The sequence below is a fragment of the Phyllostomus hastatus genome, unplaced genomic scaffold (genome assembly GCF_019186645.2).
Source record: "Phyllostomus hastatus isolate PE091 unplaced genomic scaffold, TTU_PhHast_1.1 phas_contig_40, whole genome shotgun sequence".
NCBI classification, from domain to species: domain Eukaryota; kingdom Metazoa; phylum Chordata; class Mammalia; order Chiroptera; family Phyllostomidae; genus Phyllostomus; species Phyllostomus hastatus.
In genome coordinates, this window is record NW_025333872.1 from 15,314,751 (window position 1) to 15,339,672 (window position 24,922).

At 43.7% G+C, this 24,922-nt stretch overlaps 1 protein-coding gene across 3 annotated transcripts in view; it reads right to left on the reverse strand.

Moving 5' to 3' along the window:
* Positions 1–449: 449 nt before the first annotated feature.
* Positions 450–24,922, reverse strand: part of CILK1 (ciliogenesis associated kinase 1) — a 51,927-nt gene continuing 27,454 nt past the window's right edge. For all 3 annotated transcript variants that reach the window (XM_045843511.1, XM_045843513.1, XM_045843512.1), the window contains 9 exons: positions 16,942–17,074; positions 16,072–16,243; positions 13,153–13,320; positions 10,673–10,993; positions 9,054–9,244; positions 8,787–8,938; positions 7,811–7,939; positions 5,148–5,270; positions 450–4,121 (listed from right to left, as the gene is read on the reverse strand). In XM_045843511.1, coding sequence (XP_045699467.1) covers positions 3,967–4,121; positions 5,148–5,270; positions 7,811–7,939; positions 8,787–8,938; positions 9,054–9,244; positions 10,673–10,993; positions 13,153–13,320; positions 16,072–16,243; positions 16,942–17,074 — 1,544 coding nt within the window. In that variant the 3' untranslated portion in view covers positions 450–3,966. The remainder of the gene's footprint in view (positions 4,122–5,147; positions 5,271–7,810; positions 7,940–8,786; positions 8,939–9,053; positions 9,245–10,672; positions 10,994–13,152; positions 13,321–16,071; positions 16,244–16,941; positions 17,075–24,922) is intronic.

Genomic DNA, 24,922 nt, shown 5'->3' on the forward strand with positions numbered 1-24,922 from the left:
TTCTGGGATTCACCAGTGTAAGTTTGACTGGTAAATCATGTTCCACAAAACTCTGCCAAGGAGTTGAAGAATGTTTGGAAAATGAATTTCCAGTGAGTCTCGTGTGTATCATGCAGTTATGAGTTTCTTTTGAAGGCTTATATTGAACACGTGCATGCACTGTGAAAGCGATGAACATACAAGATAGGTTTTAATCATGATGGAATCAGAAACAAGAAGTTGTGACCTGTGTGGGTTTTTAAAAAATATCCCTAGTCACCTAACTCTCTAAAAGCTAAACTTAAAAAAATGCTTCCACATTGTGGGATAACTCTCCATACTGCTGCTCTAAGGGTATGTTTCCAATGCACAAGTGTTAAGGAGGAGATATAAAACATCAAAATTCCAAGTGGGAAATACTATTGGTATCTTTTGATGGAAAAACATAAAAAAAAAAACAGAACACTCAATTTTTTCTTAAACCATAACTTTATTTTGAGCAGAATTTTTAAATGTAAAATTAACATTTTTAAACACTTTAGGATGAACTATTCAAAAAGCAACATTTTATTTCAGAAGGGGCTTGCATAAGTGGTTTTCTGTCCTCTATCTTTTCATCACTATGAATATTTGCTTTATAAATAAATATATTCTCAGTTACTCCCTTGTAATCAAATCAGTTGACAAAATTTCTACCAGAAAGCTATTATTCAGGTCATTTTAAATTCACATTAGCAGTGTCTATAAGAAACTAATAATACAGATTAAGTGATATTTGCCTCCAGTTTGTCTTCTTAATGGTTCCATGAGAAGATCCTCACAATAAATTATATAAAATACAGTACTTTGGTTGCAAATTGTAAAAATAATCCTAGAAATTAACCACATACATTAAACAAACAAGTTCCTATAGTATGCTTTAAATGATATGTAATTAGTATGTCACACATTTTCTTATAAACATATTGCTTTTGGTCATACACTGAGCTGAATCATAAAGCCTGCTTTCTTTTTTTCTCCTAAATGGCACGAAAACAACGACTTGATGGAAGGGAAACGCTACTTCATGAAAAACACGTCAACCATGAACTCCAACAGTACTGGTATTTGTACTGAAAAACAGATTCCTGACAAAATCTTGACAATTCTCAACAAAACAAGAATAGTTTCATTTTACATGTGTTTCCTTGATTGTATCCAGTCTTCGAAAACTCCAGGAGATGACACAGCATTGATTTTTTAGATGCTACTTAATCCTTTAGGCGAGAGACATGTCTTAAAAGTTGTTTTAAAATCAATTTTCTTCCTACTTAAATCCTATCATCCATGAGCTGAAGAGGGCTTATTGTAAAATGAACAGTCACACCATGCTCCTTTTGTGTCCGTGCAGTTGACACGTGTGCCCCTTGGCGCACCGTTGCTGAACCCCTGGGCACGGAATAAGAGGCACCCCTGTATGTTACCAGGCGCCCTGGAAGGCTTTCTGACTGGAAGTGAGGTATAGTCATGGATAGGTACAGTGACACTCATCACTTATCTTGGTGTCTTGCGGTACACTTTATAATTCTATAGTAATTAAAAAAATACATGCAACAGGTAGCATTTTTTTTCCCACTTAACAGTAACAACAACAGCAACAGAAACCAGGTCACTATTCCCTTCTATAATAAAAAACTTGTATACACAATTATCCTTTACCCATTTTGGGGATGGGGGTAGGGAAAGTACTTTATAGGATTTTGCTAGTTGTTGAGAATTTACATTGTTTTTCCCCAGTATTCTAGTTTTCTCAACTGCACATCAGCTTCTTGACTTCCACATGAATAAACGTGTTTAGTTTCCCAAGGGAAGTTGTTTGCTGATAAACAAAGGAACGATAAGAGGAAGAAAAGCAAAATATTTTCTGAACTCAGGCCCTACAGAAGTATTAGAAAAACCACTTTATAATATGTAATAACCAGGTAACAAGGGTTTTCAATTAAAAAATATATAATGACTTTAACATGAGATATAGTGTCAAGAATATGATATTCACAATCCATTTGCTTCTCTAGGGGGTATTTACAATTTAAACCCAGCTTTCCAGCAAGCTGGGCATGGTTACAGATTAACTTACTTTGTATACATAATACAGAAAGAGAAAATAAATATTAACCTCAGGAAAGGACTCATTCCTGAAAACACATTTTCTGTTGCTTTAGATAATGAGTGGAGAATATAATACAGAAATGAATTCAGGTTCAAGTTGTGCTTACATACACATTTATTTTCAGAAGCTCAGCCGCCAGTTTGTTAATAGGAAAATATTACCTATCAAAGCCACATCCATTATGTGCTTTTCTCCTGGCCCTAGGGATCATAGTGCTTGGTCAAGTACATTTTTGAGCCAGATTCTCCAAAGCAGAAATTACTCCTGACTTTATACTGTGGGCTCTTTAGGAGCCACAGTATAATTGGTTCAGGTCAGGCTGCAACATATTATTAATACACTGAAGTGATAATTTACCAACTTATTAGGCTGAACCATAGCCAAATGCCAATATTCATTTTAACCTACAATAACGGCAATTTCACAGGGTGCAGCTTCTGTACCCTGGAGCCTGGAACCACAGGAGAGTGCTCGAGCCTGGGAGAGTGAGTCAGTGCACTACTGAGATTGCGCTGCATTCTCTGGCAGTGACCTGCCTTCTTGCCTTTCGGGTAACCATGAGTGGAGGCAAATGTGTCCTACAGAGATGGAGGAGAGTGCACCTTCTGACTTTTTCTGTCTCCAAACTAGCTTTGTCATTTTCAAAATCACTGTAAACATTCCTCTCAATGGAAGAGCCCACACGCCAACCAATAGAGTTCTCACTGTTAAAAGAAACTACACAAGGGTTAAGAGTTCAAAGTTCAAATGTGGCACACCATGACATTAACATCACGGTGAATGTGACTTCCTAGACAAGTGGAACCTCTGTCATGAATCTTTTCAGCTCCCCACATTGCCCTGAGATTTTTGGCTAGGAGAGAAGATTATTCGTTACATGTTCCTAACCAGGCCTGGTGAACTGAGCTGAATGCAAATTTCTATCCGTTATTGTAATAAAAAATCTGCTGCTTTGAAACTTAGATTTTTGGTCATGTATCTTGGCAGGGATATCTGTTTCATTGACTGTATTAACCTTTATGTTGAGAATCTTGTGGCTTGAAAAGTTTTCCTTTTGTGAGTACATATACCATCTGATTTTGAAAAGGGAAGAAATAGAATGTGACGGCATACAGCATGATAAAGCCTGGTTCTATTTGGCTATCTCCAACCACTATAAAGGGTGCTGTAGAAATTTCAAAAAATATTTACTTAGAGTTCTTTCATCTGGGGGACAAACACTGAACAAAGCGAATTACATAATGGTACTTTTAGAACAGCGCGGGAGTCTCAAAAAATCAAACTGATCACGTGACACTGAGAAAAGCAGAAGGTCCTTTTTCTGGTGCTGATGTCAGTCCAGGGAAGCCTGAGGTGCCTGATGCGCCACATTTAAAATTTAACCACTTCGCAAATATCCACATGCATTGAGTAAATAACCCTTATCATGTAGTCTTAAATTGCACCCCTGTTGCAATACTGCATCAATATTATTACATTTTTTAAAATCTGTATAAAATTATTATCTGGAACCCCCAAAAGAAAATCAATTAATCTTTTAAAAAGTTGTTACAAAGTTGACTGTATAAAATGCTAAAACATAATCCATATATACAAAATGCTGCTGTTTAAGAAAATAATGGGACCCAGTATTAGAATAAAATAACTTTGTACAAAAAAAGGGTATTGCATTTAAATCAATATTTAAGAAAAAAGTTAAAAAAGAACATTGAAATGTCTTAGTTCAGAAGAATAACTATAAAGTGTTTGCTTTTACACCATCTGAAAGTTTCTTGTAGGTAGAACACCAGTTGGCTGAGACACTGTCCTGCTTTCCCCTCCAAAGGGCTCCGTGACTGTCACCGCCGGGATGCATACTTGGAAGCCCAGTCCGTCCGGCCATGCACTGGCTGTATGACCGGAGGCCGTAGGATCACCCCAGGTGTGCTTCTAGGCTGGGTGTGGAAAAAAGGTCGTCCAGGATGAGGTCTCACAGACTTCAGGGAAGAATAACCTGCACGGAAGAGAAAGGTGGGCCTGACTGATAAGGTACCCATGTAAACAAAGTGCAGATAAATGCAGCTAGTGACAAAAATATGAGAAAATGAGAGATCAGGAGGAGCACTTTGCCTCCTATTCATAGTGTTCCCTCTCTCCATTAAAGACAACCTGCTTCTATAGCTGTCAGGCCAAATACAGGTATCATTCCTGACTCCTCTCCTTCTCTCATATTCCACTTGTAATCTGTCAGCGAACTCCATTGGCTCTTCCTTCCAAATATACCCGGAATCTGGCTCAACTCAACTCCCACCACCCCAGCTCAGCTCAGCATCATCCCTTGCCTGGATGGTTAGCCCCCCGCTCCGTGTCGCTGCTTCCAACCTAGCTCTTCCCTTTCAGTCTAGTGACAACAAGCACTTGAGTGGGCCTGGAAGATGGAAGTCAGATCGCCTCACTCCTCCATTCAAAAACCTCCAGTGGTTCAGCGTCAGTGACAACATGCTTACAATGACTGCGGGGCCTCATACCATCAGGCCTCCCATCACCTCTCTGACTTCCTCTCCCTACTCCCTCCTCTCACTCACACCACTCCTGCACTCTCCCTTTTTGCTGTTCACTGAATATGCCAGGCCTGTCCTGTCTCGAAGCCCACATACTTTAGAATCCCATCTCTGGAATGGTCTTGCCCATACCGCTCGGCTTGCTCGCTCACCTCCTTCACATTTACTCAGCACCTCCTTTGCAGTGAGGTCTTCTTTGGCTACCTTATCTAAAATTGCAGTGTGTACCCGTCCCTCCAACTCCCACATTCCCTACTTCCTGCCTGCATTTTCTCCTTAGCACCTACGAGCATCTTATCTGGCTCACTTATTGTCTATAGATTGCATATTCCAGCTCCACGGGCAACGGGAGTTTTGTCTGTCTCCTTCACTGGTGGATCCTAGACCTCCAGCATGCCCATTCATGCCCATGACTACAAAGCATGTGTCCAATGACTATTTGCTGAATCCCTTTATGACTAACCCAAAATAGAACTTACCAGGGGAAGGGTCTGGAATAGGTGCCAAGTGTACCCTCTGCACAGCAGAACCAACTTCTTTTTTCAGGAAGGAAGAGAGATAGTTTCCAGTCAGCCCACTAGAACTCGTAGAGCTGGAACCAACTGATTTACAAAAGCAAGAGTTCATTAGTGCAAAGTCACACGCACATGACACCAATAGGATTGAAGGCCAGCAATGCAGAGTGAAGGATTAGGCTTTATTTTGGGGGGAAGAATTGGTAAAAACATATTCTGAGCAGAGCATTCCAGCACACCACACTGCAGAAAGATGCGGGGGGTGGGGTGGGGGCAGGGACAGTGCTGCTCCTATACTCCACACCCAAACAGAGGATGGTTGGTTTGTTTAAAAAAAAGAAAAGCTGGCATTTTCTTTCTTTTGGTATAATCTGTTTAACCTGTTCTGAAATTTGCTTTTTCCACTTCATAAGATAGAAGAGTTATCCTGCCCTGTTGGTATATGCAAATTCTAGAGTATGGCTAAACCATAATTAATTTAACCATTTTCTCATTGATCAACACACAAATTATGTTAACTGTTTAGCTATTCCAAGTAATTCTGCACTAAGTACTGTTGTCTGTCATCAGAATAATTAACCATTATCAAAATACATTAAATAGCCCCGACTGGTATAGCTCAGTGGATTGAGTGCGGAGCCTACGAACCAAAGGGTCGGCAGTGCTATTCCCAGTCAAGGCACATGCTTGCATTGCAGGCCAGGATGCCACTAGGGGGCGCGCGAGAGGCAACCACTCAGTGATATTTCTCTCTCTCCTTTCCTTCCCCTCTCTCTAAAAATAAATAAAATCTTAAAAAAACTCTTTAAAAAAACTACATTAAATACATTCACTTATTATGTCAGTTCCATCTTCTTAGTGCTTTAAGGGCCAAACTACATACTACTCATCTGAGTATTCTAGGAAGTTAATGGAATGCCTTACATAGAGCAAGTAATCAATATAAGAATATATTAGATGGGGGAATGAATATCTATAAGCCCTATTATTAAGGCTTAAAGCTACACACAGAAAAATAGGAATGTTATTATGGCCATTATACAAATGGAAGTTATAGCCATTAAGAAAAGAGATCCTGAGCGGCAGAGCTGCTCTGTGGCTTCCCGACAGAGTATTCTTGGCAAAGCGCTCAGAGCAAAGTGGGGACTATGGTCTGGGATGCACGCCCGAGGAGCTGTGTGGTCAGCTGGAGCAGATGTTGAATTTTTGGTGAACAGACAGATAAGAAGAAAAAGGAGACAGGAACTTGAACAGGTAAAGTCACAAAAGGGATGAAACATACAGTCACTAAACACAAGAAAAGATGCTCAACCTCATAAGTAAACAGGACATGCACGTTTAAGACAAAATAAATGCCATTTCACACCCATCACATTAGCACAAATTTTACAATCTTGACAGTACCAAGTGGCATCAAGGATGCAGCACAACTCCCATACCCTGCTGGAGAGCAATTTGGCAATATCTGTGAAGTCGAAGATGAGCACACCCTTTAACCTAATGCCTTTACATCATACCCAGAGAAACCTCACACAGGGGCACAGCAAGGTCCATTTCAGCGTACTTTCTAATAGCAAAAATTATAAGCAACTTACGTGTTCACCAAGAAGAGAGGGGATAAATAAGTTATGGTCTAGTAAAGTAATAAATGATGGTATTATGTGGTTATACATATTGTATGTTATAATATATATAAGATGCTATATATTCTATAATATATAATTGCTACATATGAATACATACTTATTAAAATGAGTGAAGTGGAGATTCCGAGTTATATGCACATAAATTTTAAAACATTCAAAACCATACTATATATTTCATGTATATGTTTTTTTTAAAGCACAGAAATAACAAACACCTCAATCAGGTGGGGGCTGGAGAGAGGGAGTGAAGGGAAGGGAGGGAAGGCCTACACGTTGGACTTTGGGTCTCTTTGCCAAATGTGACTTCTTAAGCTGGCGGCGGGTATGTGGGTACTGATATATTATTTTCTTCCTTTTTGTATTCCTTGAAATAAATGAGCACATAATAGATAAAGGTGGAAAGAAGTCAAGCCCAGATGCTTACCTGGGAAGTGGGAGGGGAGCAGCACAGAGCAGGGCTGCCCGTGAGAGGGAAGGCAGTGTGGGAGACAGGCTGGCTGGGAACGGGGTGAGTCAGCCTGCAGAGCTTATGAAATGCACTTACGTACCCATTTAAAACTATCCTTCCAAACTACCTTCCAACTGGAAGTTTTGATGCCCTGGGCTGGGGCTGGGCTATCAGATGCAAAGGACAAGCTGGAGCAGGGCAGACGGAGTTGAGCTTGACTTCTGGAGTTTGCCCACCACAGCGGGGGCCTCAGAAGTCAGACTTCATAAAGTTAATTTTGTTTTTCCCATGAGCCAAGAAAGACTATGCTTTTCTCCCCAGATACTCTTGAAGGAAGATCCCATGGAGCTGTTTGATTCTCCAGGGCCTTCTGCCAAAAGAGAAACAGGCACACAGTCCTGGAAAAGAGGCCCAGGGTCTTGTCCCAGAAAAGCCCTCGTGGTTCCACAGCTTGTACCCTCGTCTCTGTGCCCACTCTGCCACCTCCAGAGAATCTGCTTCTTGCCATTTCGGGGTTAAGAATTAGTACTCACCTGAATTTATTTTGCTGATTACTGACACCGTCCCTGAAGACTTTCCAGATAAACCAGAACTAGACCACGGATTAGATGGAATACAATCCTTGCATGGAGTCGGGAGGATGCCATTTCTTATATTTATTCCTAATAGGAAAGAAATGTTTTTCAAGTTCAAAATATGCATTTAACCTTGCACCAGACTTCAGAGATGAAATTAATGCAGAACCCAATTTGTCAAAAAGTTTCTGAGGGTCAAGAACCTAAGCAAAAACAAACTGTGACAAGGGAAGGTGCCGTCCTCGGGCTGGGTGTGTTATCTCACCGGCAGGTGGCCTGAGAGAGGCGTCTCACACTTCTACACACACATCTGTCCCATTTCTTCTGTCTTGAACCCCGCTGGTGCCGTCCTAGACCTGAGTGCTCCTGGACATTCCTATTTGTCCCTCTCACAGACCATTGCCTTTCTGTCATCTAAATTCCTCTCTGCCCTCCTCCAAAGCCCTGACTTCTGCAGCTCTCTCCTCTTTCTGTCTCCTGTCCCCCGAGATTCCATCTTCCCACCTGACCTGGACCATTGTCACCATCCCATGCTGACGACTCCAGTCTATACCAATGACCCTCATGTCAAAGGTTGCCTTGACCTTAACCTCAAGCCAAACCACTTTCCCTCCGGACCACCCATGTTCCCACTTGTGTCAGGCACTGCAGATTTCTGGGGCAGAGACCTCAGGCATGAGGCCTGGCTCTTACTAGTTCCTTCCTCCCTGGGGGCTACGCCCAGTTTCCTCTACCAAATTGCTTATTTTGAGCAACTATACAAAGTAAAAATATGAGGACTGGGCTCCAGCAAACATTTTTATGATGTTCCCACCAGTTCTGAAGAGAAGCCCCACGCACCTGCCTTCCAAAACAGAATCTCTGTGAACATGTGATTCCAGGGAAATGGTTTCTTACCAATGGTCCAAGAAAAGGCAAGTGTTTATATTATTACCAGGCAAGTATCGGGAGTGCTTCAAGTAGTGCTGCTTGGCTCCCGATCTCGGGGTCGGCGTGTCCCGCCTCTGACACGAAGTCTGGGTGGGGGCGCTGTTTCCTGTCCCCACGGGCTCAGAGGGTTTCTTCAGGTCCAGAACACTCTCAAATCTGAATCAAGAGAACGTGGCTTAGGTCACACAAGACAGAGCCCTCGTCAGATGGGCAACGGTCACCTCACCGATCCCAGGTTCAGTCTGTTCACAGACAGAAACCGCACACTTGCCTGCAGAGGGTCTCGTCACTCTGTCTCTTCTTGTTTTTCAGGTCAGTCCTGGTGAGGGATGGGCTGAACTCCAAGTCATCCAAGTCAGCCCAGTCGTCGGAATCCTTCGTTGACCTGGGAGCGAGACCCCACCTTCTCCTGCTCTTTGGTTTGATCTCACCATTTTTGTGCTCCAGCCCAGGGAGGATTTTCTGTGTTTATAAGGAGAGAGAAAAAAGGCAATACTTGGCATTAATGGAGCTCACCCAAGGGTAATCTCCATTCTGAACTTTCTTGGTCATAAAAAGGAGGTATCTGGGGTCTTTCATTCCCTAATAGGCACTGCTTATCTGAAAGGGCAACTGGGGAAACACACTCCCAGACTTTTGTCTCTCACCTGCCCCGCAGAGACTCCATCATTTTTCATCCTGGGGGGACACCGAGTCATATAAGATAAGGGTTTTAAAAAAGAAATTCCAGGTACTTCTCCAAAACTAGGACGATGGCTGGATTCTCATTCTGGTCTGATCTCAAAGAATTAACATGATTTATAGTGTTATAAATAAAGATGGAAGAGAAAACAGCTAAGATGTCACTCATCCTGCTCTTTTACAGAAAACAATACAAGTAATGGTTTCTTTGCCTTCTTGGTAGACCTGGATATGATTTCACTACAGAGTGAGGTATCATGGGAAATTTCCAAACACACTGCTTTCAAGTCTGGGGCTGGGGGACAGCGAGCAGCCTGGAGACGCCAGCCTCGTAACCTCCCGCAGTGTTACACATTGTGCTGGCTGGGAGCCAGCAATCGCAGAATGAATACTAGTTGACGGAGAAAGTACTGCCTTTGCATAAAGGTATTAGAAAAGCAGACTTTTGGAGAGCATTATAAAGTGACTGGTAACTGCACTTCCTTGTCAGGTTATCATCTGACTAAATCTAACACTCACTGTCTCCTTTTGGACTCTAGCCCAAGAGGAGAAAAGACCTGGACTCAATTATTGCCAGCATTACCCAGCACTGATGGCATTCATGGGAGTAACAACCTATAAATACTAGTATGGCTCTCTGGGATTTCCAGAACATCTTCCCAAGGACCTTTGCTTCTCATGAAGAGTCCTGTCAATGGGCAACACAGACATGGTGATCTTTTACAGGCAAGGAAACAGAGTCCACAGGGATTGGTAACAACAACTAATACCAAGTTCTTACTCGGCACCAGGTATTAATTTACAGTCTTTCAAATACTAACTCATTTAGTCCTCAAAAAAATTCTGTCAGACAGGTGCTACTGCCATCCCTATGTTAGAGAGGAAAAGAGGACCGGAGGGGCCAGGGAACGTGCATAGGCCAACCGAGCCACGAAACAGCAGAGCCGAGGCGTGGGACCCTGGCAATCTGGCTGCAGCATCCCGCTCTCAACCGCCACAGCGCTGTGATTAATAGGCAGAGCCCGAACTTGAACTCAGACCTCTGACTCCAAGGCCAAAGCTCTTTTTACAATTCCGCGATATTACCATGACAAATTTATTATAATTTGACTTCATGTGCTAAAAAAGAAGATAGTTCACACACATTAAGTGATGTCAGAAGAGGAACAAGCCAGGCACAAGACCCAGCAACGCTTCTTCCTTGCTTACCGCCGGAGGGTTCTTGATGTAGAGGGATGGGAAGAGCAAGGGGCTTGGCTCATCCTCTAAAAGATGGCTCTGGTGGTCTGTCCTGGAAGCCTCTGCTTTGCAGGGGTACACGAGATGCTGAGGGGGCTGGCTGGCTTGATGCTGTCTGGAAGAAATCCGCGTGTGTGGTTTGGTTGGGGGCTGGGCAGGAGGGACTGGCTTAAGGTGAGGAGGCGGGCCTGCCTTTTCCAGGCCGTCCTTCTGTGGTTTTCCTGAATCCTGAAGGCTCTGCGTGGCGCTGCCCAGTGGGTGCCCGATCTGGAAGTAAGGATACCGAAGCGCCTGGAATGACACAGACGGTTGCTTCAGGAGAAAGACTAGCAGGGAAGGTTAACACCATCAGGCTCATGGGGCTACATTCCCTGTGACCAGTTTACTAGAATGTCTTAGCCCAAACCAACTACAGGATGGGGCAAAAGTAGGTTTATAGTTGTATGTATGGAAACTAATGCAATATTTAATAATAAATAATAACAGAAGAATAAATGCTGTGTTTCGTGCACTCAAACTGTAAACCTACGTTTGCCCCCTCCCCATATCAAACAGTAGGTTCGATCTGTAACACCCCGTGAATTTTTTCTAAAACACCATCAAATGCATGGACTTACAATGATCTGGCTGAAGCAGCCAGTTACACTGCTGTTACCTTTGCTGCTTCAGAAAAGCATTCTGGCTCAACACAGGTCCTAGCTATTTTGCTACATGTCTTCAATATAATACTTCACCTTTCTAAGTCCATTTCCTCATTCCAGAGAAAGAGAAGTAAATACTGTAAAACTGAAACAGCCAAACACAATGATCCCGGAGGACCCTGAAGAACCAGGTGTAAAATAAACAAGTGCATCTGCTTGCACCCCAGGAATGCCAGGAGTGTAATACATGGTATGGTTGTACAACTAGCCACTAAATCTTGTTCGTTGTTCTGAATAATCGGGTTTTCTAGACAGCCAAAGGATAAATCTTGTAAGTTTTTCTGAAATACTCCATTTTCGCTAGTCTTTCTGAATGAAAATTACCAATCACAGCATAACCTTTCTTAATCGTTCTGGGACATAGCTGGAAACACCGATAAGCACCATTGGAAGCATACACACAGAGGCAGTGACTCAGATGCTCTGGTGCAGGCCCTGGACCCAGCATCAAGCTCGGAAAGTCTCTGCTGCAGTCCCATTCCTGGAAGTCTCAACTGTGTGAGTGGCGCTTTTAGCTTTTCTGACACTGTTAAAAGCACACATGGCTCCCTTAGTTCCTTGTTATGGGATCTTTTTCTTTTCATTTCTGTGTGCATCTCGTAAAACACTGAGTTCATCAGAAAGCTTCCTACCTGCCCTGAGAATATTTGTGAGTTTCATCCCAAGAAGCACATTTCTGAGAGCTTTCCCACCTCTTGGGCCATCCAGAGTCTTACGGCACCACTTGGCTTTCTTCTCTGAGCCTTCGGAAAGCTGCTTTTCTGCAGATCCTTAATCCCCCAATTACCACCTCTGCAGCTCTCACAAATTCTAACATCATATCCGCACTGTCTCAAATGTTGCTGTCATTTTGCTTGGCCAAATCATCACTTCTGGTCACTGTCCTTTATTCCCTGAGCAATGTGATTGTCAATGAGACAAGGTGAGAAGGGGTCAAACACAAGCAGCGCAAAAGGCAGCTGGCGGGAGGCCCGGGAGCGGTGGAGCCCGCAGCTCCGCCACACCTCTTTGGGGTGCATTTCATAGTCTAGGCCAAGGTGGCCTGGCGGAGGGCAGGCCGAGAATGCAGGAGGTACAGAGTCAAAAGACCTCCACCTGAGTGGCTGCACTGCAGTTGGTGCCATATCTGTACTAATTACTAAGTGAGTGATTAGGGCAAATTGGTTAAACTTTCTGAGATTCAGTTTCCTCATTTATAGAATGAAAAGAGTAATTAATGCCTAGCTCATGGGGTTAAAATCACACACAAAAAAAACATTCTTCAGCATTTATAAACTGAAAAGTGCTATGAAATGCTAATCACAATTATTATCCCAACTCTCTCTCCCTGGCCGTTCTCTCTGTCATCCGTAAAATGAGTGAGTTGGAGTTTACAAGGTAATTTCACATTCCTTTTCAACAACCAGCACTGGCTTATAAACAAATAGTTTGATAATTTCAACTCATAGAGAATATATTTGAAAACATTCTCCAAATACAGGTAGACATACATCTATTTTCATTCCCACACATACGGTGATATATCATGTGAACTGTCCGCCAGTCTTCAGAGCAACCACAGATTAAGTCTTAACTATGACCTTATATGAGTTTCAAACTATTTTAAGATAATATACCAACAGTGGTATTCACTACTATTTTTAAACATAATACCAAGTGAATTACTTCCAATGAGACTTATAGAAATTATCTGGAGTTAGGTATGAATGTCACAAGAAATGCATCAAACAAAAGAAAGTGGAAGAAAACCTGACTAGCTGTTGGCCGTTTTTTGGGATCCCACTGGAGCATGTCTCTCAGGAGTTGAATCGCTTCGCTGCTAGCATTGGGAACTAGAGTTTTTAAGTTATTGGGCACGCACTGCGGCCAGCGGAAGTTCATAGCACTTGAAAGTTGGTAGCCTTCTGGCCAGTCAGTCTGAAAGAAAGAAAACACAGAAAACTTTGCTCAGCCAACCCGTGGGGGTAGGAGTTCGCATGCCAGCTTGGGTGCCCACAACAGAAAGTAAGTCATGTCATCACCATGCCATACCCACCCGCGCGGCACTGTGTGCAATGACTGACACACAGGAGGATGCTAATGGAGAGACTAGGAAGTACATGAAGTCGGGGAAAGAGTGGGAGGGACACGGATTTGCCACCAACTTGCTTGATGACCTTACCACAAGACAGTTCCTCTCTCAAGATTGAGTTGAACCAAGTTACTATTTCCCCAACTGTGCTCCGTAAGACAGAGTTTCTGGAAACTGCTAGTGAGACAGATACTTGGGGCTGGGGGAATAAAACAAAACACTTTGTCCTCAATTAAATAAAGTTGCCAAAATCTACAAATCCCCATCTTGATGATTCAAAATACGCATGCTGAGAAGTCCAGCAGCAGAGAAAGCTGCCCGACCCAGTCTCAAGCTCTCCACCGTTCCACCCATCATGCCTGAGAGGACAAAGCCAGCCCCATTTGCTATCGTGGCACCATTTGCCTAGCAGGTCTGCGACCTTGTTAAACATGACTGACATCTTACTCTTCTGAGCTTGTCCCCAGGACTAGAAATTACTGACAGCGAGAACAGAACTGACGGCTCCCTACAGCCACAGGCAAAAGACAACATGAGCACGAACTGCAGCTTCTGGTCACAGTGCCTCCATTGGAACTCCCAGCAGCCCCGGGCCACACAGCAGCCACCCCCACCCTTTTCCCCTTTTTAGTCCAGTGCAAGCTCAAAGCCTCACCCCTCAAGGCTGGTGTTTCTCTCCACATGGTGCCCCTCTCCTTTCTTGGAGAGTGAATAAAAACTTTATTCTCTATACTCTCTTCTTTTTGTGAATTCCTTCACAGCCCGCATCCCTGACCACCTTAACAATACCTATGGCACTAAATATGGGAGCGAAGGCCAGGAAAAGAATGAACAAATAATCTTCAAGTTGCCTTCTAGTTCCAACACTCCACTATTTTACAAGACACATTCTGGTGTAGTTGCTTTATTTTTTAAAGCAAGGTGAAAGTAGCATTACATATTGCTTGTAACATTCATTCGCTTAGTTACTGCATGCCCACTATAGGCATAGTGTTGGGTATCCAAAAATAATCTGATATCAATCCTTCCCCCTTAAGGATATCACTGTTCAAAGGAGGAAATAAGATGTTTGTTTAAAAACAGTAATACAGAATGAAAAGTAACAAAGGTCATGTGAGAGGTATGGATACAGTCATCCAGAAGAGGGAGAAAGTCCAGCAGGGAGGAGACTTTGGAAATCTTGAAGAGATGCCATTAATGACTCATTCAAATGACTTAATAATTTTTTTTGAGGGATTGGTTTGTATCAGCAATGGTGCTAGAACCTGGAAAAAGAAACACAAATATACACAAGACAAATCCTTGCCCTGAATGAGTGAATCAGGAAATGGGTATGTATACAGATAACTGTATTAACAACCCAGACCACGTGGAAGATGGGGCGGAGACTAGAGGAGCAGCGAGGGAAAAGGTCATGGCGGGGCCTCGGAAGAAGAGCATGCTGGGGCCCCGGAGGGACCTTCAGCTGGGCAAGGCGTGTCTGTGCCGAGCTCTGCAGTGGGAAGATTCCAGGGCACCTAGCGGGCAGGGGGTACAAGTATGGGGCTGCAGATGTGAAATGAGGGACAAGGGATAACATGTAAGGGGGCTGGGTGATGGGGAGCCAGCAAATATTTTGAGAAGAGAGGTGGAGTACCAGAGCTGTTCTTTAAGAAGGTAACCGGCTGCAGACTGAAGGATATGTTAGAGGGCAAAGACTCAAAGGCAGGAGGGCGAGCCCGGCCCAATCTGCAATGGCGGTGGTGCACTCCAAGGACGAGAGCCACGTGAGAGATACTGTGCAGCGATATTCAACAGGGTTTAAGGACCCAATACTCAGGTAAGGGGAAGAGGAATAGGGGAAAGAGAGAAGGTCAAAGGGAAACGCAGCCTCAAGGCTGGGGCTCTGGGATCAGGATGGGACCGCAGACAGACACGGAGAATGAAGGAAGGACGCTAGCTGTGGGCAAACAAAAAGAGGTCGGGTGCACCTTGAACTTGTACAACAGTGTGTGTCATATATGTGTCAGCACAACGGAAAGAAATCACATAAGCAGTGATGATGCAAAACAATAAAATGCATAACTAACTAATTTAGAAGTATAAAAAGTAACTAAAGTATAGAACACAACATGTAAGGTCAGAAGCACATAAAACATTCCAACGTGTCTATGTTCTCTGGAAGAAGGTTTTGAAGAGGGCACACTGTGTCAGACGTGCTGACTCTGAGGTGACGGTGAGGGTGTCGGGAGGAAACCTCAGAGAGTTGTACATGTGTGAATGGAGCTACAGAGGAGGGAGGTGTGGGCTGCAGGTTATAGGTAGGAGACTTCTGAATAGCTTACAAGTGCTGTAGCCATGAGGACAGAGAAACTCGGCAAGGCAGGAGAGGCGCCATAGAGAAACAAGCAGAAGGAGTTGTGACAAATGCCTTCTCCTGGAGAGCAGGAGGAGGGAGTGAGGCAGCCGTATCTGAGAATGTGGGCAGTGGAGGGTCACTGAGGTCGCGGGAGCGATTCTAGGACAGCAGGTGATCACTGTGCCAGCGCTACACAGGGTGGAGGCCAGGGGGACGGGGAGCTGGCTGGGGCCCACAAGCCTTTGTTCCATGTCATTACCTTTTTCGGAGTCCCCAGTACTTGGCAAATTTTGAAGATTGTGTCAATTTCACTGGCCCCAGGGAAGAGTGGCCTGAGGGTGTACACTTCGGCCATGATGCAGCCCACGGCCCAGATGTCGATGGGGGAGCTGTAGTAGGTGGACCGCAGGAGCACTTCCGGAGCCCGGTACCTGGAGGCACAAAGGCGACCTCGCTGTTATCGCTCCCACTGGCCAGAAGTAAATTAAACATGTCATTGATTCTTGGTGACAGAGTCTACATATTTCCATTTTCTGTCTAGTTCAGAGGGGCACATGCACGCATGAGCACTGCCAACCGCTCGGGCTGCTGTGGCAAACAGGGCTTCTCTGTCTTATGGTATTTTCTATTGAGTGTGTCTCTACAGGACTCCTCTCTGCAGACACTTTGAGAAACAGAGTGAGGATAAAAGCAAGGAAAAGAGAGTGTGAGGGAAGAGGAAAAGAGAGAGTGGGTGAGAACATAAAACCTGCTGTCTGTAGGCTACCTCTTGGTCACGGTCAACTGCTTACATCAAATCCTTAGCGTCTGAAAGTTTGAATAATAGCAATAATCGAGTTATTCAGACAGGTTTTTTAAAGAATCTTTTATAGAACTCTCATAGTTAAAAGTCTTTAGGAAGGTCTACAAAATACTATTTATATTATGGAAAAGCATAATGGACTTCTTTTGAAAATTATTTACGACACAAGCTTTTAAACCTTGCAAGATGCCAACACATCTACAAATGCGTGTTTTAGACTGCACCATTTCTTAGTGAAAAGTTAATGCTTTGACATTATTATCCTCAGTATAGTGATATAGTTTTAAAGAAATGTAATTAAATACTTTTGAGGAAAATGGTATTCACCATCTGGTAGATACATAATCTGTGTAGGGAGGTCTTGATCGGATTTCTCGGGCCAATCCAAAGTCTGCGATTTTCACAAGTTCTGGTCCCATGCAGAGGAGGTTCTCAGGCTTTAGGTCCCGATGGAAGAAGCCTGGAAAGACAGTGGAGAAGGAATCCACGGGCAAGCTTGCTTCTGCATCCTTCTTTGCAGCTGCACTGCCCTTGTCATAAAAGCTCTAATTTCAAAAGTAGTCTGGCGAGACACTGAAGCCTCTATACATGCATCCCACTGATAATGCAGAGTCCTCTGGACCTCTCAAAGGACTTCATTCATTTCCCTTTGATGAATGCAAAATGTAAAATTATTCCAAGGTTGACCTTCATCATTTTTTTTTTGCCAAGAGAGAAAACTTCTTTTAAAATATCAAAATGCAGTTATGGGCTGAGATAACTTCGCAAAAAGAAATTGTCATTAAAGAAAAAATATTTCAAAGGAAAAGTCTTATGGGTACTGAGAGTTTATACCACAGCAGAAACACAATTACATTTTTTGTTCAAGAAACAAGGAATTTGTGAATAAGACTTCCTCATAGCTGAGATTCTGGTATGTGCTGCAATAGATGTTTAAATGTTAAATACTACTTGGCCTAATGAAGAAGGAAGGGCACAGCTGCAGCTCACCTCATGAAAGGCAAAGATAACTCATCACGTGGGAAGGTCTCAGCTACAGCAAAGCTCTGGGGTGCATGCAGGAGACACCCAGCCTGCCAGCCTTCCGGGTGCACTCAGGCAGCCACTGAGTAGTGATACATGGCTCTGAAAACCCAGAGGCCTCTTCCTTACAGAGAGCCTCGCTGACATACACATAATTGTATGTGACTCTAAGCTCAACGGAACACCCAAACTGGAAATTCAACCCCATTTCAACACCATTTAGTTAATGCTGATAAATGGTGTTAGTTGTTATGTGCTATTAGCAAGGTTGTGAAAGTTGGGTCCTAACTAGCCCATTATGGGAGAAATTAATGGCCCTCACTGAAGATCTTCACTATTGCTCAACCCTCTCTATGCTGGTAATGCCCCAATCTCTGCATCTAATGTGCCTTCTCCACCGTTTCCTAGACCTGTGTGTCTAATGACAGCACCGATGTCACTGCCATCCCCACAGCAACCTGCCCCAAACCATCTCTCCTTGAACCTTTGATAAGATGCCCAGGCACTTGGTAGTAAGGCTGGATCCACCTCTCCCCAGACAGTCACAGATCTGTCACATTTTTCATCAAAATACCTGCTATCTGTCCTGGGTGCCCTTTCTCACTGCCCCTGCCAAGCCCCTCTCAGGCCACCCTTCCCTGCGCTGCCACTTTCAAGCAGGCCTTCCTCGCTCCAGCCTGTCTGGATTCGCACGCTCCTGACTATTCAGACTCTGACTTTCCTTTATCAATGTCACACACGCGCGCACACACACACACACACACACACACACACACAACCTTCCAGGGCTCCTTTCTAAATTATTCCACAAGGCTGAACTCCTTTCAGTCTATCTAAAGAGATAAATCCATTTTCCAATACTTACCACCAATATGTGTAAAGTGTGTCCCGATCAGGGTCACTGTATTGATCCCCTTTAACAACGTGGTGCCCTTGCACTCTTTGTCTATATCGATCCCAATCTCTGTCATCCAGACTTCGCTTCATTCTTGATCCTGCCATTGTACCGACGTCTAAGTAATGGCCTCCCTCACACCAATTCCTTAAGTATTCTAATCAGATTAAGAGTAAATTAAACCTAAATTATAGGAAGAACCAAACTTGAGGCTGTCAACTCAATAAATTCAAACAATAATTCAGTATTAGTCAAAAACGGCCTTCAAAATAAAAGAAAGAGTTTCTGTTGTGGGCAAATTTGGATGGCCTGTTCTCAGCCTAATTAAACAAAGATGATCGACACCCACACAGTGTGGGGCGAGGTCCGTTCTAAGAGTTAGTGCATCTGAGTCATTGTGCTTGGACCCTCTGTTCTTCAGAGCGCCACCCGGCTGCCAGAAGGCCCAACTGCATGATCACTGCATCTCGGCCGTGACTTAAGAATGTGAAAATGCAGGAGCAGTTATTAGAGAGTATCTTTTGTCAATGCACCCAGAAAGACTCCTGTTGCCCCTTACAATATATGAACCATGAGCCCATGGTCTCTCTTCCTAAAAACTTAGAGCATTAGAAACACCCCAGTGAGAAATGAAATGGTGGACACTGTTTTCTTACTGAGCAGATGGGAAAAGTGAGTCAAGGTAGGTGGGTGAATTATTCACAATCCTACCAAGAAATGTGTCACAGCTGTTATACTAGGGAGCTCTACTCTGTCCCCCTCAATGCACACCGCTAAACCTTGATTTGTGGCTCTGGTTGGTCCTTTCAAGTCCAGATTAATGCTGTTTCTCCTCTTAGTCTCCCCTTTTCTCGTTTTGCTGGGCTAATATTATTTCTAAACTTATGTGGCATCTCTCTTATAATGAGTCATTTGTCCTCCAGCCCCCAAGCCCCACTGCCACCATCCACAACACCCACCTCAATAAACTTGCATCTTCTCCTGTTCTGTTCATCCCATCACGTCGACTTGTACTCAGACACAAGTACTCTTTTAAAATTATATTTTACTGATGACGTTTTTACAGTTGTCCTGATTTTTCCCCCTTTGCCCCCCTGTACCCAGCACCTTCCACTCCCTCAGGCAATCCCCCCACCATTATTCTTGTCCATGGGTCATGGGTATAAGTTCCTTGGCTGCTCCATTTCCTATACTGTACTTTACATCCCCGTGGCTATTCTGTAACCACCTATTTGTACTTCTTAATCCCCTCACTTCTTCACCCATTTCCCACACCCCTCTCCCATGTAGCAACCATCAAAACAATCTCCATATCCATGATTATGTCTCCGTTCTTATGTGCTTAGTTTGTTTTTCAGATTCAACTGTTGATAGTATTTATTTGCCATTTTATTTGTGAATTTATTGCAATTTTATTTTTCATAGTTTTGATCTTTTTTTATATATAAGTCTCTTTAACATTTCATATAATAATGGTTTAGTGATGATGAATTCCTTTAGTTTCTCTTATCTGGGAAGCTCTTTATCTGCCCTTCAATCCTAAATATCTTTGCTGGGTAGAGCAATCTTGGCTGTGGGTCCCTGCTTTTCATGACTTTGAATATTCCTTGCCAGTCCCTTTTAGTCTACAAAGATGCTTTTGAGAAATCAGGTGTGTCCTTCATGTGGGCGGAATATACCCTCCTCTTGTAGTTGATACTTTACTGTTGTTGGCAGATCAATGAGAGGGATTTACCCAAGCCAGTCGGCTGCAAGGACTGGCTGTGACCACTAACCACCAACCTCCACCCTCTGTGGAGGATCAGCTGTACAGGGGCAGGGTGGTGGTGCTCCAATGTGGACTGTAGCTGTCCACTGGGTGCACAGGCTCTAGGGTCTTCTGGGTGGTGCTAACCAAGGTCAGCCCCCACCTCTGTTTTGCCCAGGGCCACCCTGCCTGACTATAGAGCAATCTGAGATGGCTGCTACTTGTGCTTAGTTTGGAGATTCCCAGGTGAAGCCAAGATGTGAATCCAGGCTGGTTATTGCTAGTACTGTGCCTGGGGCTCGCTGAGGCTGGCTGTTGTTTGTTTGATAGGATTTAGGAAGTTGTAAAGTCAGTCAAGACCAAAAACTCATATGCAAAAGCAGTTTGGGTAGGCCCATAAATTGGGTGGGATGGGGTCTCTGGGGATATCCAAGGCCAGGCAAATAGTGTTAGCCAGGCCAACAGAGACTCAGACATGGCACCCACCTGCCAGCTCTGTGGCTCTGTGAGAGGAGGATTTGAAAAGGCACAAGGGCCTCTGCTGGCCTTTCTGTCTGGGGAAAAGCTGACCTCCAGCTCTCGTCTGGATGCCAGACACTTCAGTTCCTCCTGTATGCCACTGGTGTCTTTCAAGTTGCTACCCAGGTGCTGGAGCTCAAAGGGCGTGAGTCTGAGTAGGTGAGTCCCTGTCTGGGTTCTTTAAGGGGAACTGCTTGGGACTCCAGATGTTTTTTCCACTGACTCTATCCCCACTGGTTTGTGCAGCCATAAGTTAATGAGGACTTATTTTCCCGGCACTGGACCCCTGGGCTAGGAGCCCCGCTGTAGGACTCCTCATTCCCAAAATGTCCTTTCCAAAATTTTACCCATCACACACAGATGTGGGACCAGCCCATTCCCTGTTTACACCCCTGCTATCAGTCTGGATGGATGTGTTTTCTTTAATTCTGTAGTTGCCAGACTTCCATTCAATTCGATTAATGACAGTTCTGAGTGATGGTTGTATATTTATTTTAGTTCTAGTTTAGATGTGATCGTGTGAGGATGCGAGCCGTGTTTACCTGTGCTGCCATCCTGACTGAAGTCGCAACTATTCTTGCACTGCAGACCCTGTCCTTGCTTCCACCCTGGGTCGTGCTCCCGCAAACACAGAGCATCTCCTCCCATCAGCCAGACTGTATCCTTTCCCTCACTGCTCACTCGTCTTTACTTCCAGTTCCACAGAGGACATGGGCACCAGTGAAATAAGGAGAATGAAGATTCTGTTTCCCCATATGTCCCTCGAAGCAGCTTTCTTTTCTATGGATCATACTTCAGGCCCCAAATAAATAATCAGCGGGAAAATGGCCAGGAAAAAAAATGAAATCAGCAAACACTCTGAAATTGGCTGGTGAAAACGGCGTCTGTCAGCTGACATATGTTGCCTGTTGCACCATCATAAGCCTTTATAACTAGGAACATTCATGCGTGCGTCTGCAGGATGCAGCCCTCTGTTCTCTTCGCTGCTGAACAACAGCAACAGCTACTATTGGCCTCAAGCCCATGAGCTCTATTCCTTGATAATTAAAAATACAAGAGCCTCATGTCATGTACATTTACTTTTCATCCCTATTTTAACAAAACATTGCTATTTCCATGTGAGAGGCAATACTGTATGGTGGTTGAATGTACAGATCAATCACACTGGCCAATTTCAAACCCCAGTTCTGTTCACTGGCTGGCAAATCACTTAACGTTTCTGCCTCACTTCCCCCATCTGTAAAATGGGGAAATAAATGCATCTATCTCATGGGCTTGTTATGCAGGATTCGGTGTGTTAAAATCTGTAAAGCTCTTAGAGCAGCACTTAAGCACATCGGCACCTTGCAAGAGCTTGCTGTTATTAGTAGTATGAATCCTCTCACTTTCTCTTCCCAACACCCTGGTCAAGTGGAGAGGCAGACACAGCTCTGCATTTGCAGATAAGAGTCAAGGCTCATGAGGCTAGTGATGTGTCTGTCCCATGACCTGTGAGGAGGTGGCACTAAGCTCTGAACTGACTCCTGGCTAGGTCCACGTTCTGCTGATGTGGGCACTGGGCCTGTAACAAGAGTCCACTTTTTCCTCTGCCCTTCTGATTCACAATGCAAACCTGTATAGCTGGGTCATTCGGAGATCACACAACAGCAAAGTGCTATTAAGATAAGAACTTTCCTGTTCAAAAGTGTCTGGCTTTCATAATTCAGAAACAGCCCTTCAATTTAATTTCAGGGTACCCCATGCCAGCTGAATAACAAAGAGATTTTCTCTTTCATCCTGGCAGAAAATGTGTTATGCTTACTTTTCATTAAGAACCCTGGGGCAAGGAAACCATCAGCCACAAAGAAGGCTTTTTCCCCTCTGCCACATTCTGTTACCGATGAATCTGATACGAATATATGGAATTAACCAGAGAATACTTAATCACTATGAATTTATGTAGCACACCTTTCTGTGATGGAAGTTATAATTTCACAGATATTACTGAATTTAAACCTACACAATGTTTTTATGAAGAAGCCCACGAGGACAGTCACGCACAGAAAGGCCAAGGGCGACTTGAGGGCATGTACAGGAAAACAGTGGTGAAGCACAGAAGCAGAGAACCACTTCCTAGGGCAAAACATTGTTCTCCAAGCCACCTAATGCATTTCTGATTGCCGGCATGGAAAAGTGTGACCTGAATATTTTTAAGGCAGATTAAGGATGAAACACTGTGTGCATTAATTATTTAATTCCTGCAAAGTACATATGCTTTGGCATTGCTCAGTCAGCCCCAAGCAGAATCGTGCTTTCATTCCCTGTGCGGGGAAAGTACTCAGGGACACGAACTACGGCCATAGCAACTACCTGCAGCACTGCTCTCCCCTCCCACAGGAGTGTCCTCCCCGGGGGAAGAATGCACCTCCTTGCAGTGAGAGCAAACTAACAGAGAAGAGCCTGAAAATCACCAGAGAGACCTGTGAGGTGCTTTAGGTTATTATTATTTTTTTTATCATTACTAGAGGAAAGAAATAATATGGAGTTACATGTGCAGTTAACCAAAGTCAACACTATATAAATACCATTAAAAAGTTTCCAAAAATCATTAATCAATGAAAATGAGGTAGGACCTATAAAATAACTATCAACCTACAATTATCATCACTATTTTCTTAACCTCTTACTCTCTTGTTTGCTTTGAGGACAGGTTTTTCTAGTAAAGCATGGTTTATGGGCACAGGTATCTGAGCTAATCTCTGCCCTACCACTTTATTACAGTGGGGTGGTTGAGAGCACTTTAAACCTCTCTAACCTCTTTGGAAGGAAAAGATACCACCTTTCCTTTCTACCTGAAAAATTGGCATGGAAATAAAGTAACAGATGAAATGTTATTAAGTTACAACTAGAACTAGATACTTAGAGGCTGGGGTTATAGAAGTACAGATGGTTTGACCTTCCCAATAAACGGAGCTTCCAATATACAATCTGAGTGTCTAAGGCACATAAGGGAAGCTAACAGTGCAGAGTTCCAAAGGGCTGATTTGACACAACAGTGTATGGAAGCTAAATTATTGGATGTAAATATATATTGTGTGTGCACACATACAATGTACATTTGTGCGTGGATGTGTATGTGGGGGAGCATATCTGTGGATACATGTACACAAGGGTTTGTGCACATGGAGATGAATATGCACATGTATGAGGGCTCATGTGTGCATTCGTTAGACGGGCTAGGTAGAGATCTAGATGAAATGCTACATGTTCCTTCTGGCAACAAATATCTGAGTCACATAAAAGCAGCAAAAAACAAAAGGAGAGAAAGCTGAAGAACGTCAACTTTGTTTTAGCTCAGTTTGGAGCACTGAGCAAAACGGCCCAAGCAACTGAGATGCTATGACTGGTCCAAAATGAAAACATTCTGGTTGACCTTTCTCCTTTGAGAATTTCTTGGATTTCTTGTCATTTCTTTTTCCTGGACTCTTACATCTAATAAGTGGTTCTTCTCCCCTTGTTTGTCCCTGGTGTCTTACTATAAGTTTTTCATGCTTTGCAAATTCATACCCCTTGTGAATCTGGTGACTATGGGCTAAGTGCTAGCTCGATCAGTCTCAGCAGAAGCAGACATATCTGTACCAAAAACTTTGTCCTAGAATGGGTTAACATGTTGACTCAGTCTTGCAATTACTCGCTGATTATTCAGCATGTGACTGAGGCTGACAAGAACTTGCACAGATAGCTTCTGTCTGTTGTTTGCATTTTATTTAGTCTCTAACTGTGAGAGGCCACGTAAGGGCTAAAGTACAGGCTGGGAACCACCCCAGATGGACTGTGCTGCATGCTGTGGCAGAATGTCTTTTCTACTTACTACCACTTTGTGTCAGATCTGAACTGACTGTATGATCAAAGCGTTTCCACCCAGCTTCCTTTTTGGGTAACGAAACTCATTGTTGGTGTAGTATTTGCAATGGATGGCAATAATATCCTTAGATTGGGAGTGAATGGTTCCTGCCTATGCAAGATCAGCCACTTTGCCCACCTGTCTGTATATCACAGTGACCTCAAATTACCCCGAGGGGCCTCCTGGCTCTACTGATGAACATGTCCCTCCCATGACTCTGTGTTCACCAGAAGGCATCCAT